This window comes from Zalophus californianus, chromosome 11 (genome assembly GCF_009762305.2).
Source record: "Zalophus californianus isolate mZalCal1 chromosome 11, mZalCal1.pri.v2, whole genome shotgun sequence".
NCBI classification, from domain to species: domain Eukaryota; kingdom Metazoa; phylum Chordata; class Mammalia; order Carnivora; family Otariidae; genus Zalophus; species Zalophus californianus.
Genome location: NC_045605.1, coordinates 66,123,408 through 66,139,210, shown reverse-complemented (window position 1 = coordinate 66,139,210; position 15,803 = coordinate 66,123,408). Strand labels below are relative to the sequence as shown.

Genomic DNA, 15,803 nt, shown 5'->3' with positions numbered 1-15,803 from the left:
GAGCAGGGGCCCCTGGGTGGCACAGTTGTTAAGCATCTGACTCGGTTTTGGCTCAGGTCTTGTCTCAGGGGTTGTAAGATGGAGCCCTGCATCAGGCTCCCCGCTCAGTGGGGAGTCTGTTTTTCTCCTCTTCCCTCTCCCTCTGCTCCCCCTGCACACACACTCTATCTTTCAAGTAAATAAATAAAATTTTTAAAAAAACACTTTTGAGCTGTGAGAGAACCTTAAAAGTGGGAATGGGGTCACACTGTAATTTAGGCTACCTTATATCTGGGCATATATGATATTTGGGACTCAAACCACAACTGTCGCTTTATCTTTGAAAATGCTGAGCAGGGAATCCTGTGGAAGCTTCATTGTCTAACCACACTGCTTTTTAAAAAGCAACATCAGTGGGGCGCCTGGGTGGCCCAGTTGGTTAAGCGACTGCCTTCGGCTCAGGTCATGATCCTGGAGTCCGGGGATCGAGTCCCGCATCGGGCTCCCTGCTCAGCAGGGAGTCTGCTTCTCCCTCTGACCTTCTTCCCTCTCGTGCTCTCTCTCTACCATTCTCTGTCTCTCTCTCAATAAATAAAAATCTTTAAAAAAAAAAAAAAGCAACATCAGTAACAACGTGCCATGGAGAGACGAGGTCACAACCACACCCCTCCTGCCTGGTGCCACAATGCAACAGGCCCTTGGGAAGAGGCACCCCGGCCTCTGGGTCCAGGAGGGACACCCGTCCTGTAGTTCCTATGCCCCTCCTCTCCCCCAGCCCCCTCCAAGGATGCCTGTCTGGAGCTGCCGGAGACCACACTCCTGCTCTATGCAGCCTAACCTGGCCACCTTTCTTCCCATCCTGCCTCACTCCCACCCCAGCCCTCTAGGAGCCCTCCACCCTGGCCCCTCACCCCCAAACTTTTCTGTATATATGCTAATCTGTCCCAATTCCCCACCCCTGCTCTCTCACACCCTTCCTTCGTGCCCTCTGCGTCCCACAGTCGATCACCAGCAAATGTCCCCATACGCTCAATCTCTCTCTGAACATTACCGTCATCTTCTTGCTCTGAAGGAAACCAGGCTGTTCCCTGAGCCCATCACTTCCCCTGCTGTCTTCCTCTCGTGCTACTGGCCACCTTGCTTCCCTCCAGCACCTTCCAGCCACTTCTGTCCTCTTTTCTTCCAACGACCCAGACCCTTAGAAGTTGACACCATCGCACTTATTCCTCCCAGGTATGCTCACTCTCCTGCTCTTCAAAGTCATGGTTTCCTCTCTTCTCCTGTTTCCCGAAGCCTTCTCGGGCTCTTCCCTCTCTCGTCCCTATCTTTCCACACCACTGCCCCCATGAAACCACCCCCAGCAAGGCTACACTGGTCATGATGTACAACCTGGCCACTCAAATCGTAGTCTTTGGACTAGTATCGTCTGGGAGCTTGTTAGAATCCCAAAATATCTGGTCTCATTCCAGACCTACTGGACCTGAAACTCTAGGTGATTTGTGAGCCCATTAAAGTTTGATAAGCCCTGGTACACAACATAATAAGGCTCCCTTGATGACCCCCAAGGATTATACTGCATCCCCAGGTGTGGCAGTCTGGGACTCAGCTTCTACTTCACTGAGGAGCAATTCTACCCTCCCCCCATGCCTTCCTGCCTTCCAGAAGACCGACTCGCCAACAACGGCCCTCCCCCCCTTTTACTATGGATGGAGTTCCAGCTCTTTCCAAAGACCAAACCCTTTCCCCATTCTCAGACCCCATTCCCTGGGGCCAAATAACTGTAGAGCACTTGCCATCCCCATGACAGGGTGCAAATGTCAGGGCCAGTGGCCACAGCACAGAGGTCACTGGGAGTCAATGGGAATCCATGCCATCTCATAGGACAACGGAGAGCCTCCAATCTGCCTCGAATCGAGGTTTTTTGACAAGATCAGCTGTTTGCAATGTGAGATTCCAGCAGGAAGAGTCCCTGAGTCTTCCTGGAGGGTGCGATGGGTGAAAGCTGAGCTCTGTGATTTCTGTGGGCCAAGCAAAGGAAGGGTGTGTGAGATTCCGAGGCCAGAGTGTTCAGGGTAGAGGGCCGCCAGTGCTGAAGCAAGGCTTTACCGTTCTTCACACCAACCCCAGCACTCATCTCTCACTTAATTGCTCAAGGTCAGGAATATGGTGATGCTCCCTTTTCACACCTCCTTGGTCCAAGAGTGCTTCCTTCGCATCGCTCCTGCTGCCACTTCCAAGTTGGAAGCAGCAGGAGGAGAGATAGGGAGGAGTATGTCTACACACAAGCGGGCCAGGACAATCCAGCAGCGAGTGAAGGCAGGAAACGAAGTCTCCCCTTCTCAGCAGCGAAAGGACTTGGAGCCCTGGCTCCCACTGGAGAAATCAAAGCAGCATTGTTCCCGAGAACAAAAAAGTCCAGGAGAGAACAAAGGTTTTGGCAGCAATCCCGCTCCGGCAGAAGTCGCTATCAGAGGCGCTCCACCCTACTTAGATAAAGCCAGACTGTGTGGCACTAGAGAGCAACGCACAGGTTCATTTATTCCACTCACGCTCAAGAGCGGGGATCTTTCAGCAGTTTGACGAACGCTCAGTACCTTCACTATTGTAAAAATGAGAACAAAATCTGTTGAGTAAGAAGAATGGTTTCTAAGAAACAACCACCTTCACAACATACAGACGCACAGTCAGGCGGCACACAGGGTGGCGGGCACCATGTCCGTGAGGGGCACCTGGACTCACACCAAATGGCTGCCAGTCACAGGTCAAAGGGACGCAGGACTCCCACACAATGAATTTGCTAAAACTTGTTCCAGAGACCTCAGAGCAGAGCCCTGTCCTTTCCCGCAACATCCAGAATTTTAAGAACAAAAGATAAATGAGTACCTACTTCTTGCCAAATCTTAGGTTCGGCTCTTGGAAAATAGATGAAAAAGAATCCCTGCCCTCGAGTTCACTCGCTGGTGGGGACATATGAAGAGATTATTTCAATCAATATACTCTGAGGTTGTTCAGGGCAAAGGTGAGCAGCCTGACATACCTCACTTTCTGTAGGAGCAGATGACAATAACAGGACGCTGGATCATCAAAAGAGGGGTAAATACCTCACTTAGCAATATCATATGCGGGATGGAGAGAGGTGCAATTGAGAAAAGGTATACAGGCAGCCTCTGGTAGGGGCAGAGATATTATGTTCATATTTACTACATTACACCTTCTTCTGCATGCGTGATAAATGAATGAATGAAGCAGAGTTTTTGACAATCCTGTCATCTGACTGAACTGTCCCTTCCTACCTCCCACCCCCACATGTCCAGCACAGGACACAATCATCTTAATTTTCAAATCAGTCTGAAATAGCGTTTTCTGTGGTTTATCACCCAAAACATCCTAACTGCAAAGGACTATAGAATTCAGCAAATTCAGTGTTTTCCTCACTTATTTGGATATAGAATTTTTCTTTAAGGAGTCTCTTTTGGGACTAGTGTCCCAACATGCTGGGGGACACACTGGATTAGAGATTTAGGAGACAGAACTGACAAGAAGGTGAATTTACTAGTTTAGTGACTTCTGGATAAGACACTTCAAAATCCAGCCCCAATGTCTTGCACCTAGTAAGTGTTCTCTTCACTACCTAGCTGCGGACCGCATGAACAAGTATGGATCTGCCCCTGGGGGGCTATAGTGGTGGCAATCTAGAATACATCAGCCAGGTCAAGGAAAATGCATGAAAAGTTGAGATATTTTCTAAAACTCAATATGTTCAGAAGGACAAATGTTACAAAACATTTTGGCTGTAGTAAACAGAATAAAGAAAAGCAAAAATCAAGAGCGAATATATATAGTTCATATGCAAAAAATATAATCTATCTGTATCTATGCAAAAACTAGGCGTGAAATAGCAGACATCGTTTCCAATTCCTTGGAACGAAAGACCTCAAGTTACTCAGGCAGTTGCAGTAGACTAGACAGTCTGTTCAAAATTCTCTGCAATGACCCTGGACTGCTTAACTTAAAAGGATCTCAAACAACCTAATTTTTTTTAGATTTTATTTACTTATTTGGCTGAGAGAGAGAGAGAGAGCGCATAAGTAGGCAGGCAGAGGGAGAGGGAGAAGCAGGCTCCCCGCCAAGCCGGGAGCCCGATGCGGGGCTTGATCCCAGGACCCTGGGACCATGACCTGAGCCGAAAGCAGATGCTTAACTGACTGAGCCACCCAGGCACTGCTCAAACAAGCTTATTTTATAGACAGGGATACTGAGGCTGAAAAGTGTAGTGCTTTGTCCCATCAGTGTGTCAGAGTCGGGCTAGGAGCCAGGGCCTGATGCCAAGTGAGGCCCGAAGACAGTCTGTTGGTTTGCTCCTCCCCAATCAGTGGATGCACTGAGGTCTAGATGAACTTGATTTGCCGGCAGTACCCTTCCCTGTGTTCCTGATGCAACATGGCGAGCATTACGAAGGACACTGCACAGTGCTAACACTCCCAGAAGACCAAAGCATCAGAAACTACCTTTAGGAAAAACCACACTGGGCTGTGCTCCAAATTCTGGTTTTAGAAGCGGATACAGTCTCCTTTAAAAGGTCTATCTTGACTCTATTGGGTACTTACTCTCCCAGGGAAGAAATTGTTTGTGAGTAGAATCAAAACAAGGGATACTTAGAAAGCTCCAGGAAAGTCACATTTCCTGGAGATTAAAAATATTTTTCTTCAGGGGCGCCAGGGTGGCTCAGTCGGTTAAGTGCCCAACTTCTGATTTCAGCTCAGGTCATGATCTCGGGGTCCTGGAATCCACACTATATCGGGCTCCATGCGCAGCCCCTTTTTCCCTCTGCCCCTCCCCCTGCTTGTGCTCTCGATCTCAATAAAATCTTTAAAAAAATATTTGTTTCCAGAGGAACTAGGCAGAAGCAAGAATTTTTTAAAGGATGATCTATGAAAGAGTAACTGACCTAGTCCCCACTCAGCCTAAACAAGGATCAGCTGTTTGCTTGGCAAACAGTACAAGACATTCAGACCCAATCAGTCACAGGCAGGACTTTCCTGGGAGTTCATCACAGGCCGGTCACTGAACCTGCCTTCATAATCCTCACAGCAATCCCAGGAGTTACGTACAGCCTTTCACTACAGTTCACTACAGTGGCAGAGCAGCCCACTTCAGAAAACTCATGCTATAAAAATAGCAATTTCAGCAAAGGAAGTGATCGAGTTTCAGTCAGAATAATGAAGTGGGTTTTCTTGCCTAAACTTAAGCAAAATTTATTTTAAAGTTTAATAGCTCCAATAGTTGTGGTACTTGGTCTAGTTCTGAATTAACTTGAAGGCCAAGGCAAATCACATTCTCGAATTGTGACAGATCCATCTGAGGCCCTCAAAACTTACGGTGTAGGAGGGGGTGCCTGGGTGGCACAGTCGGTTAAGTGTCTGACTCTTGACTTTGCCTCGGGTTATGGTCTCAGGGTCGTGAGATCGGGCCCCCTATTGGGGGCCCTGCCATGAGCATTGCACAAGGAGCCTGATTGAGAGTCTCTCTCCCTCTCCCCACCGCGCATGCTCTCTCTCAAATAAATGAATTTTAAAAACAAAAACTTATGGTGTAGAAATGGCTTGTTTTATAAAAGGGAGAGTGACCCAAACAGGGAAGTAACTTGCTCAAGGTCACATGGCTTGTCAGTGTCACAAAGTGGGATTCCACTGGAGGACGCCTGGGTTCCAGTATCTGTGCTCACAACCAGCTCTCCCCGGCCGCCTCTCCCGCTGACACCCACCGCACTAGGAAGTGGAGGGCTGAGGTGTGTGTTCCAGACGGTGACATGGGAGGATCCCGAACTCACGTCCCCCCATGGACGCACTGAATCTACAGTGAAAAAAAACAAAACAAAACCCAAACCAGCAGAACGACCCCTTCACATCTAGCACATGAGAAAAAAAAAAAAAAAATCACAAAGTGGGTAGAAAGGCTGAGAAAGCACCTCACCATTAACCGCCCCACGCCCCTACCCCCTCACCTCCCCACCCCAACCCTCTCACCCCCCCAACCCCCTTACCCGCCAACCCCCTCACCTCCCACCCCTCAACAGCAACCGACAATTGGGAGGGAACTCAAAAAGCCAGAGCTTCAACCTGAGTTGGTACCCCATACTAAGCACCCCAACTTTAAGACCCACTCCCGAAAGACAAGCCCCTCAGAACAGCTACCTTTGAAAACCAATGAGGCTCAAGCCCAAAAGACCCGTGGGGCTGCGGCAAACTGAGAAACAGCTCTTAGAGAACGCACACGTGGACTCACTCGCCCCACGCCCAGCACAGAAGCGGCCTTTGGAAAGTGCTCGGTCTTTCTGTGAGAGAAGCTCATTTGCTCATTTTTTAAAAAGCGTGGGCGGGCAGGGGCCTGCTGGGATACTCTCTCGGGAGGAAACCGGCAGGCGCTCTCTTTCTGCTGCCTCCTGGGCATCTTCGGGGCGCCATCTTCGCGTCCCCCCCCCCCCGCCCCGACCCGCTCTGCTCCCCAGAGACAAGCTTCTACCCACCTCTGGTGCCTGGTTCTTACGGTGACCCGGTTTTTGCGCCCGTAGCCCAGGGGATGCCCCTTGATCTCCTGGCTCTGGGCGCCGGGGGGCCGTGTCCCCGGGTCCCACGGGACTGTAAGCGCGGAGCCGTTCCGGCCACTGCATAGACAGCACACTGCAACATAACCCCGTCTTGCTGGGCAAGAGGCCTGCCTGCTCGGTCAGGAGCTTCGGCCTGGCCACTGACTGGGGTCTGCGGAGCTGCACGCAAGGAACGGAGGCCGGTGGAAGCAATCTTTGTACTCTCGGCCGGGCTGCAGCTGTCTGATAGCTTCAATAGCTACCACCCTCGGGGCACAGCAACAGGCAATGGACCCAGAACTCAGTCTTCCTGTGAAAGGGACCTGTTAGCTAGTCATCACTGCTGCTGCCCGAGGCTCTGGCTTCCAATCAGCCTGAACCTAGGTGTCCTCTGGGACACTTTGGGACACTGACAGATCATGGCACACCCTCAACCACTGGGAGCTATGAAAAATAAAATAGGCGGCTTGGACAATCAGAAAGGTTTGAGAGAGAACCAAGAACTAGGGAAGGATTGAATGATGAGTTTCGAGTCACCGTGCATAGTTAACATTTTTTTTTCTTGTGATTGTAACTTTTAAGATATATTCTCTTAGCGGCTTTCAAATATGCATTACAGTAGTATTGACTCTAGTTGCCAAGCTGTCCCTGACATCCCCATGATTTATTTTGTAACTGGAAGTTTGTACCTTTTGAGTCCCTTCACCTAGTCCTCCCTAACCCCCCACCTCTAGAGACCACCAATCTGTTCTCTGTATCCAGGAGCTTCATTTCATTTTTTAGATTCCACAGATAAGTGAGATCATATGCTTTTTTGTCTTTTTTCTCTTATTTCACTTAGCATAATGCCCTCAGGGTCCATCCATATTGTCCCAAATGGCCAGATTTCATTCTTCTTTATGACTGAATAATATTCCATTATGTGTATGTAATGGAATATATCTCACATTTTCTTTATCCATTCATCCATCCATAGACACTTAGAATGTGTCTATATCTTGGCTCGTATAAATAATGCTGCAGTGAACATGGGGGTGCATGTATCTTTTCAAGTTAGTGTTTTCATTTTCTTCTGACAAATACACAGAAGTGAAATTGTTGAATCATATGCTTGTTCTATTTTTACTTTTTTTGAGGAACTTCCATACTATTTTCCATTTTTTGTCATGTGTGGTGATGGATGTTAACTAGACTTACTGTGATTATTTTGCAACATATACAAATATCAAACCATTATGCTGTAGACCTGAAAGTAATAAAATGTTATCTGCCAATTATACTTCAAAAAAAAGAAAAAGAAAGAAAAAGAAAGAAAGAAAGAAAAAGAAAGGAAGGAAGGAAGAAAGAAGAAAGAAAGAAAGAAAAGGAAAGAAATCAAAGGCTGATCCTGAGGGCAGTGGGTGGCAGCAGAGCAAAGGCTTCTTGTCAGAAGGGCCTCCCCCTTCCTCAGTGGGGCATTGCCCAGTTCTTGATCATTTCTGCCATCTCCAGGCTCCCAACTGTGGCCAGAGGGGAGTCATGCCAGAAGAAACCTCGCAGCGGCTACTGATGTGGGCCCCGTGGCCAGAGAACGTTGCTGCTCGGCTAATCTGAGGGCACACCTGGAAGAAACACCCATATTGAGGTGGAACTGCTCCAAATTAGAAATCAGAACATGTACTAAAAATCACCTTTGTAGCCAAAACCTGAAGCAGTGAAACAGCATTATGTTAAATCCCTCCTCCATAAATAGCTCTCCGAAGGACCTTCTACCAACTTGCTTTAGTTACTGTTTGATGTTGAGCCTTCGGTTGGGAAACGTTTTTAAACTTAGATTCTTATCACTTGGGGATTAAGTAGTTCACCTCAGTACACATGACATATTGGAAGGAGCAGAGAGACCTGGATTCTGGTTCGAATCTCATCTTTACTAGCAGCATGAACTTCTGAATCTCAGGCTCTTCATCTTTCAAAGGCAGAAATTCACATTGCCTCTTACATTCTAGTTCCCAGAGTTGCACGCGCGCCTCCCACGGCCTCGAACACCCTCCCTTGACTCTCCACTTGCCCGGTCCCTTGAGTTATTGAAGGTCTCCCGACCTTCAGGAAACCTTGCCTTGACTTCAACCTCCCTTCTGCACCCACCACCTGTGCAAACGTTACCGTTTTCACACCATAGGGACAATGAACTTACTTCTCCATTATATTTTTGGCAGGAAAGACATTTTATCTCTGCATTCTCAATGTCTAGTATGATACTTATTGACTAAATTAATTAGAGCTTTTTAAAAAAGGTTTTTATTTTTTTTTAAAGACTTTGAGATCAAAGAGTGTGTGTGTGTGAGAGACAGCATGAGCAGTGGGCAGGGGTAGGGGGAGAGGGAGAAGCAGACTCCCTGCTCAACAGGGAGCCCCATGCGGGGCTCGATCCCAGGATTCTGAGATCATGACCTGAGCCGAAGGCCGATGCTTAACTGATTGAGCCACCCAGGCGCCCCAAAAGGTTTTATTTTGAGGGAGAGAAAGTGTGAGGGGAAGAGGAGAGGGAGAGAATCTTAAGCAGGCTCCACGCCCAGTGTGGAGCCCAACATGGCGCTTGACCTCACGACCCTGAGATCATGACCTGAGCTGAAATCAAGAGTCAGACACTTAACCAACTGAGTCACCCAGGTGCCCCTAAGTTAATTACAGCTTTCTTATGAACCGTACAGTGCAACATAAAAATGTTATTCATAAATTAATCACTGAATTACCAAAAACAAAGTAATATTTCTAAAATTAGTACTAGTATGTACCTTAAAAAACCCCCACAAATCTATAAGGTTATTATAAAAGTTTTAGGGCGCCTGGCTGGCTTGGGTCAGTGGAGCATGAGACTTTTGATTTCCCGTTGTAAGTATGAGCCCATGTTGGGTTTAGAGGTTACTTAAAAATAAAATCTTTAAAAAAAATGGTAAGTTTTGAGTAAACAACCTTCAGCTTAGTTCAGGTTCTTCCAAGTATTTGCATAGTTGGTTTATGCTCAATTTTCATATACAAATGTATTGAGCAAATACAAAGGACACGATGTTACCCATAAAAGTTGGTAAAAGAATTTTATTGTGTGGCTTATGTAGGTCTTTGCATTCTACTAACAGAAAAGCATTTTTCCACATCTTATCGACCTAACAGATTATGTATCTGTGGTCTTATCTACATGGCTGCAGTATTACACTACATTGAAGAAAACCTTCCTTTGACTTGTACTTTGGTGCAATTATACAGTAGATCTCTTTTCGTCCAGAAAATAAAAATATTCTCAATCTCAACTTAAAATGGAACAAAGACATTAATACCAAGTTTCTTGCACCACTCAGTAAAAGATTGTAATAAAAACCAAAACGGTATGCTGCTTAACATACAAGATGATGAGACATCTGCCAGTTTCAGTCAAACCTCTGTAGGAATGATTTAGCATCTGGGTTTATTTTTACTGCTGTTTTCACATATGACAAGTGGAATTGTACCATAATGAAGAATAGTCACATTCTTCATTTGCTCAAGAGACTCAAATATTGGACTCTAGCACAGGAAATATCTCTTGGGGCTTATAATATACAAATGGGTAGGAAAAAAAACTGCCTTAGGAAAAATTTCACAATTGTTTGACTAAACATCTGAAACGTTTTTATCACAGCTTTCATATATTAAAAAAGTTTCCTCCAGAGATGAGGCTTATTTATGACATAAAACCTAGTCGCTATCATCTGACCCATGTTCTGAGCCCCGATCCGAGGCCTCGTTGTTGGATCCCTCTGGTTCGGATTCATTGCCAGAGCCGTGGCCAGAGCCCTCATTATCTGAGCCTCTCTCGGAATCGTGATCAGACTCGGCGCTCGGAGAAGCTGGGCGGGAGTCCATGTCTGAGCCTCCAGAGCGGCTCCTCCCGGACTGCACAGACTCATTGTCAGACTGGTCAGAACCCGAGGGCCTTCTCTTTCTGGCAGGCTGGTCACTGTCTGAATCCTCATCTGACTGCTGTCTGCGGGGCCTCCGGGGGCTGCCGGCCTCGCTGCCAGACTTGTTCTGGTTCTCATCAGAATCGCTCTCTGAGGAGGCCCCCTTCTTCCGCCGCTCGCCCTCGTCCGAGTCGCTGTTGCTGTTGCTGGTCCGGTGATGCCTGGTAAAGACAAGGGCGGGTTAGACCGGTCAAGGGGAGCTCGACGAGCACAGAGTGCTTTCAAAATGTCAGGGCATTTACTGTTCTATTTCTTGACCTGGATGGTGTTGACACAGGTGTTCATTTTGTGATACTTGTGCCGTGTCCTGTTTTGTAAATTTGATCTATTTCACAGTAAAAAAAAAAAAAAAAAAGGATTGAAAGGAAAAAAGAATACGGCACTTTGATTGTAACACAACATTTAAACAATAAATGAAGACTCTCATTGGCTTATATCAGGCACCTTTCATCAGAATGAAGCACTTCTCAATTTCATACATAAAATTATGAAAAGGAAGGGATAATTTATTTCTATAAACAAATTCACAGCAGCAGAGGTGAAACCCAGGATCTTGCTTGGCTGTAGAGGAATTAACCCTCTACCAAGGCTGGATGAGTGGGACTTGTCCCCGTCCTATCAGACACCTGAAGAGCAAAGGCACTGTTTCTAACCATGACCTGCACTAGGGCCCTCCACCAACACGACTTACTTAAGAGAAGAAGCTGGAGCTAAAAGGCTTCTGTAGCTTGCTTACTTCTGCTCTGAGGTCCCCTCTACTTATCAGTTGATGGGTTAAAGGGAAGGGGACTTGCACCTATGCTTGGAATGGTGGTGGCACCCAGGAAATCTTGGCTTCCCGGAGGCTCTGGGGGAAAGAGCATTCCTGTAACTGCTGTGACAGTGGCTCACAGCCCAGAGCTTTGGACAGGAGGACATACTGCTCCTGTGGCATATTCCTCAGTTTTGGTCTCCATGACAAAGATTCCAGGAAAGGAATATTAAATCCCACAGGGTTCAGTCTAAGAAGAGAGAAGACGATGAAATATATTCCTCTGTTCGGATATGAAACCATCTCTGCATGACTAAAGAAAGGCTCTTTGTGCTTAAATCTGAAAGAAGAAACCCAGACATATAATACGCAACTCAGGTCACCATGGCTGGACATGAAGAGTGACTAAGAAGAGGACACTGTATATTCATTCTGTTCTGTGTATCTGCTAAAGGCCAGGGGCCTCCTGGGATCTAATTCCCACCATTCTACCTGGCCAAATAAGCAAACACTTCGTGATGGTCAGGACCAAGTTTAACTGATACAAGTGGCTCAAATCAACATGGTCTTGACCTCAGATATAGTTTAGCAGTAGCTCAGCCTGTCACATGGACCCTTCTGCCTACACATTTTAACAATGCTCATTCTAAAACCAGACATCTCATTGCTCTGCTCGTGCATGCCTCTCACCACTGGCCAGGGTAACACTGTGGGCAAAGGGCAAAGCAACCCCAATGTATGTCAGCTAGTGTCTTCAGAGAAAAGGGGACTGCAAGTCTTTACAGATGGTTCCCTAAAGCTTGCTACCTATGAGGCCAGCACCCCCGCCAGCACCCTTAGCTCCCTCGACATGCTAACCAAGACTCAACTCAAACAGCCTTCCTTTTACAAAGCCTGTCTCCTACAACCCTCCTCTCAACTCCAAATTAGGTATAGTCCCTGGAGAGCAATAAAGGAAACCATAAGTGATAACACTTATCTCACAATAACGTGGTTTTTGGTTTATCTGTTATTCTCCACTGCCTCTAAAGCATAAACTCCTTGAGGGCAGAGTCTGACTCTTTCCTCTGTATCCCTGGCACTCAGCACACTGTCTCACAGAATTCTCAGTGGATGTTCAAGTGACTGTGGAATGAATGAATGAAATGATGGCCATCAGAAGAAATACACAGTGTGGTACAGCATTCAGAGTCCCAGTCTGCAAATCTAAGTTGGGGGGAACCTCCAGCTTGAGGGACAAGTTTAGGACAAGAAAAATCAAAGACTACTTTTCCAGGTGCGCCATGAGCTAAAGGAGAGTACTGGACAAGCGGTCTAGGAAAGCCCTTTCACGGAGCAGGCAGAGCTGAGTCACCACTGCCCCACAACGGAGGAAATGGTCAAGAAAGTCCCATCCCCACGTGAGCAGGATCAGTCTCCTCTAACAGTTTTAGCCGGTCTGGCAGTGTAGCAAAGTGATACATTCCATTTAGAAGGATGCCATCCAGAGCTAGAGCATATTAAGCTAAGTGAAATAAGTCAGTCAGAGAAAAACAAATACCATATGATCTCACTCATATGTGGAATTTAAGAAAGAAAACAGATGAACATATGGGAAGGGGGGAAAAGAAAAAAAGGAGAGAGAGATGCCATAAGAGACTCTTAACAACAGAGAACAAACTGAGGGTTGATGGAGGGAGGTGAGTGGGGGATGAGCTAGATGGGTGATGGGCACTAAGGAGGGCACTTGTGATAAGCACTGAGTGTTATATGTAAGTGATGAACCACTGAATTCTACTCCGGAAACCAATATTGCACTGGATGTTAACTCCCTAAAATTTAAATAAAAAAATAAAAAAATGAAATAAAACAGCAAAAAACAATAATAATAAAATATAGTAAAATAAAAGCAAATTTCACTATTGAAAAAAATAGAAGGATGCCATCCAGGAAATTTCAGCTAATATCCACAGAGAAATAAGATTTCAAAATAGGTTTTCTTCTCTGAGGGAAAAACATGTGACAGGACAAAATGACAAGGTTAGAATAAGATGTGTGTTGAGGTTTCTGCCAGCTCTGACATTCTAAGAAGCTGGAGGGAAGACATTTGGCAGTGACCACTTTTATCTTTCATTAGAAGAATACACTAAGGGAACAATTCCTACCCTTCATCAGCAATTTTAAGTTTATCTTCGTCTGAAGAATCATCACTTGACGATATTATGGCTTTCGATTTTATTTTGCCCTTCATTGAAGGAGGCAGACGTTCTGGCTTGGGCTAAAGAAAGAAGACCAAACATAACAGATTATTCAAGACTCTGAGGTTACATCACATTAGGACGTCTTGTTAAACTAAGTTTGCAGTGTAATGATAACAATCAAACAGCAGCCCAATACACTTCAAAAAGAAGCATTTGTACTTGAAGGAACGTGCAGGGAAAGAATGTATTCTGGTGTAGTGCAACCCTTCCTGCCGACAACGGGGATGAAAACCACAGGAGTATAAACTTACAGCCTTCTTCTTCTCCGCTCTTGGGGGACGGCGCTTTTTTGGTTTGGGGCCATTTTCGGTTTCCTCATCGTCAGACCCTTCTTCTCCCTTTGGAGGTCTTACATAGCGGACATCAAGGGAAAGTCTGTCAAGATTCACTCATACCTACAAAGTCTAAGACTACTTTGTCGACACATTTTTTCTTTTCTTTTCTTTTTTAAGATTTTACTTATTTATTTAACAGAGAGAGACACAGCAAGAGAGGGAACACAAGCAGGGGGAGTGGGAGAGGGAGAAGCAGGCTTCCTGCCGAGCAGGGAGCCCGATGCGGGGCTCGATCCCAAGACCCTGGGATCATGACCTGAGCCGAAGGCAGACGCTTAACGACTGAGCCACCCAGGCGCCCTGATCAACACATTTTCATTCTGAATACTATTCTCTACATGTGCTCTCAACCACACTGTCCCTCCTCAAGGGCAAAGGCCATCATTTACAATTGCTGCACACAGCTCAGGAGTCTGCAAACACCATGGATTTCTGTGATGTCTACCAAATAATTACGTCTCTGTCAAGTCCTCTTATTAATCTAAGGTAAGCTTGAATCTTGCACTTGGTGGAGGGATAGAGGATGGGACAAAAGACCCAGGCTGCAGCCCTTACATCTTTCCTCTCCTCTTCCTTCCTTCCCAGCTACTCATTCCGGGCCTCCTGAGGTCCTATCACAGTTTCCATTCTACAGGTCTGTGTCTGAATGAATTCACTGGGTTCTTCCCTCAGTAGAGGCAGCAAAGGGCTGGGAAGAACAGGTCTCGCTGAGACAGCCAACTATAGGTTCCGGGACAGGGGAGCACCGTGAGACAGGAACAGGATAGCTCAGGGGCACCTCCAGATGAGGGCCGGGCAGCACACCACTTATCGTAACAGCGAATGGCCTGGAAGATTCAAAGGCCCTTCCTGCAGCTCTCACAGGAAGCTGTGGAGAGGTGTGGCAGACTCCAAGTACTCAGGGGATTTGGTGTGGAGGGGTCTTTCTTAGGATTATTACGATTAAAGTTAGGAAGTGGGGGAACAAAAGGCTTCACTGTCTGCAAAGATCAAGTGATCACCAGGTTTCATGAATTCTAACCCAAGAGAGATTCAGGTGAGAGGTTGTCTGTCACCTTCATGAGGCTATTCACAACACACTGGTAATACCTTCTCCTCTTTTTCTTCTTCCTCTCACCACTCTCCTCTTCTTCGCCTTCTTGTTCACTACCACTGCCCTTTCTTCTCTTCTTCTTTTTGGATATAGGCAGGTCATCGTCAGTATCATCATTGACAAATTCATCAAACTCGCCTCCCTTTTTAGAACGCTGAAATCCAAATGAGACTACGATCAGTTCTCTCCTGGCTGGTGGAGTGAGGCCATATCCTATCAGTCATTTAACAAACAAAGTGTCTTTTTTTTACCAAGTTGCAAGGAAGGGGCTTGATGAAGCCCAATGTTAAAGACTTCTAATTAGGGTAAATTGCTCAGATATCAAAAATCATCAACTACTCAGGCCACTACAAGGTACAGCGTACTGGACTAACACTGCAATGAATTTCTAAGGATACGACTGAAAGCACTGGGTTCAGAAACTGTCTCTTAGCAAAGGAGGAAGTCAAACTTAAGAACTAAGCACTGAGTAAATACAACCACTGATATCCGCTTCTGGGAGTCAAACGACAGCGACTGCGGCCACCAGTGTTAGCAGGAGTCCCATCTTACCCGTCCACCACCACCACCTCTTTTCTTTTCTTTTGTTGCTTCAGTCTCTCCAGTAAACATAAGAATATTTTTGGTCTTCTCTACATACTGGGCCCGCTGTTCCAAAAGTTTCTTTTGCTCTTCCTTTTCTCTGAGACGTTTCTCTTCCTAGGAGGGACAAAGAGTAGGAAAACACTGCATCAAAATGTTATGTGAAAAAATATCATGACGACCATCAGAAGGACTTCTTTCTTAACATACAAGGTGTATGTATGCACACAATTCTTTAGTTCTAGTATAACTGCAAACAC

At 46.2% G+C, this 15,803-nt stretch overlaps 1 protein-coding gene across 1 annotated transcript in view; it reads right to left on the bottom strand.

Moving 5' to 3' along the window:
- Positions 1 to 9,625: 9,625 nt before the first annotated feature.
- The window catches only part of CTR9 (CTR9 homolog, Paf1/RNA polymerase II complex component), a 29,536-nt gene continuing 23,358 nt past the window's right edge, over positions 9,626 to 15,803 (bottom strand). The window contains exons 21-25 of the mRNA XM_027580254.2: positions 15,514 to 15,660; positions 14,958 to 15,115; positions 13,785 to 13,881; positions 13,438 to 13,550; positions 9,626 to 10,703 (exon numbers count right to left, since the gene is read on the bottom strand). Coding sequence (XP_027436055.1) covers positions 10,277 to 10,703; positions 13,438 to 13,550; positions 13,785 to 13,881; positions 14,958 to 15,115; positions 15,514 to 15,660 — 942 coding nt within the window. The 3' untranslated portion in view covers positions 9,626 to 10,276. The remainder of the gene's footprint in view (positions 10,704 to 13,437; positions 13,551 to 13,784; positions 13,882 to 14,957; positions 15,116 to 15,513; positions 15,661 to 15,803) is intronic.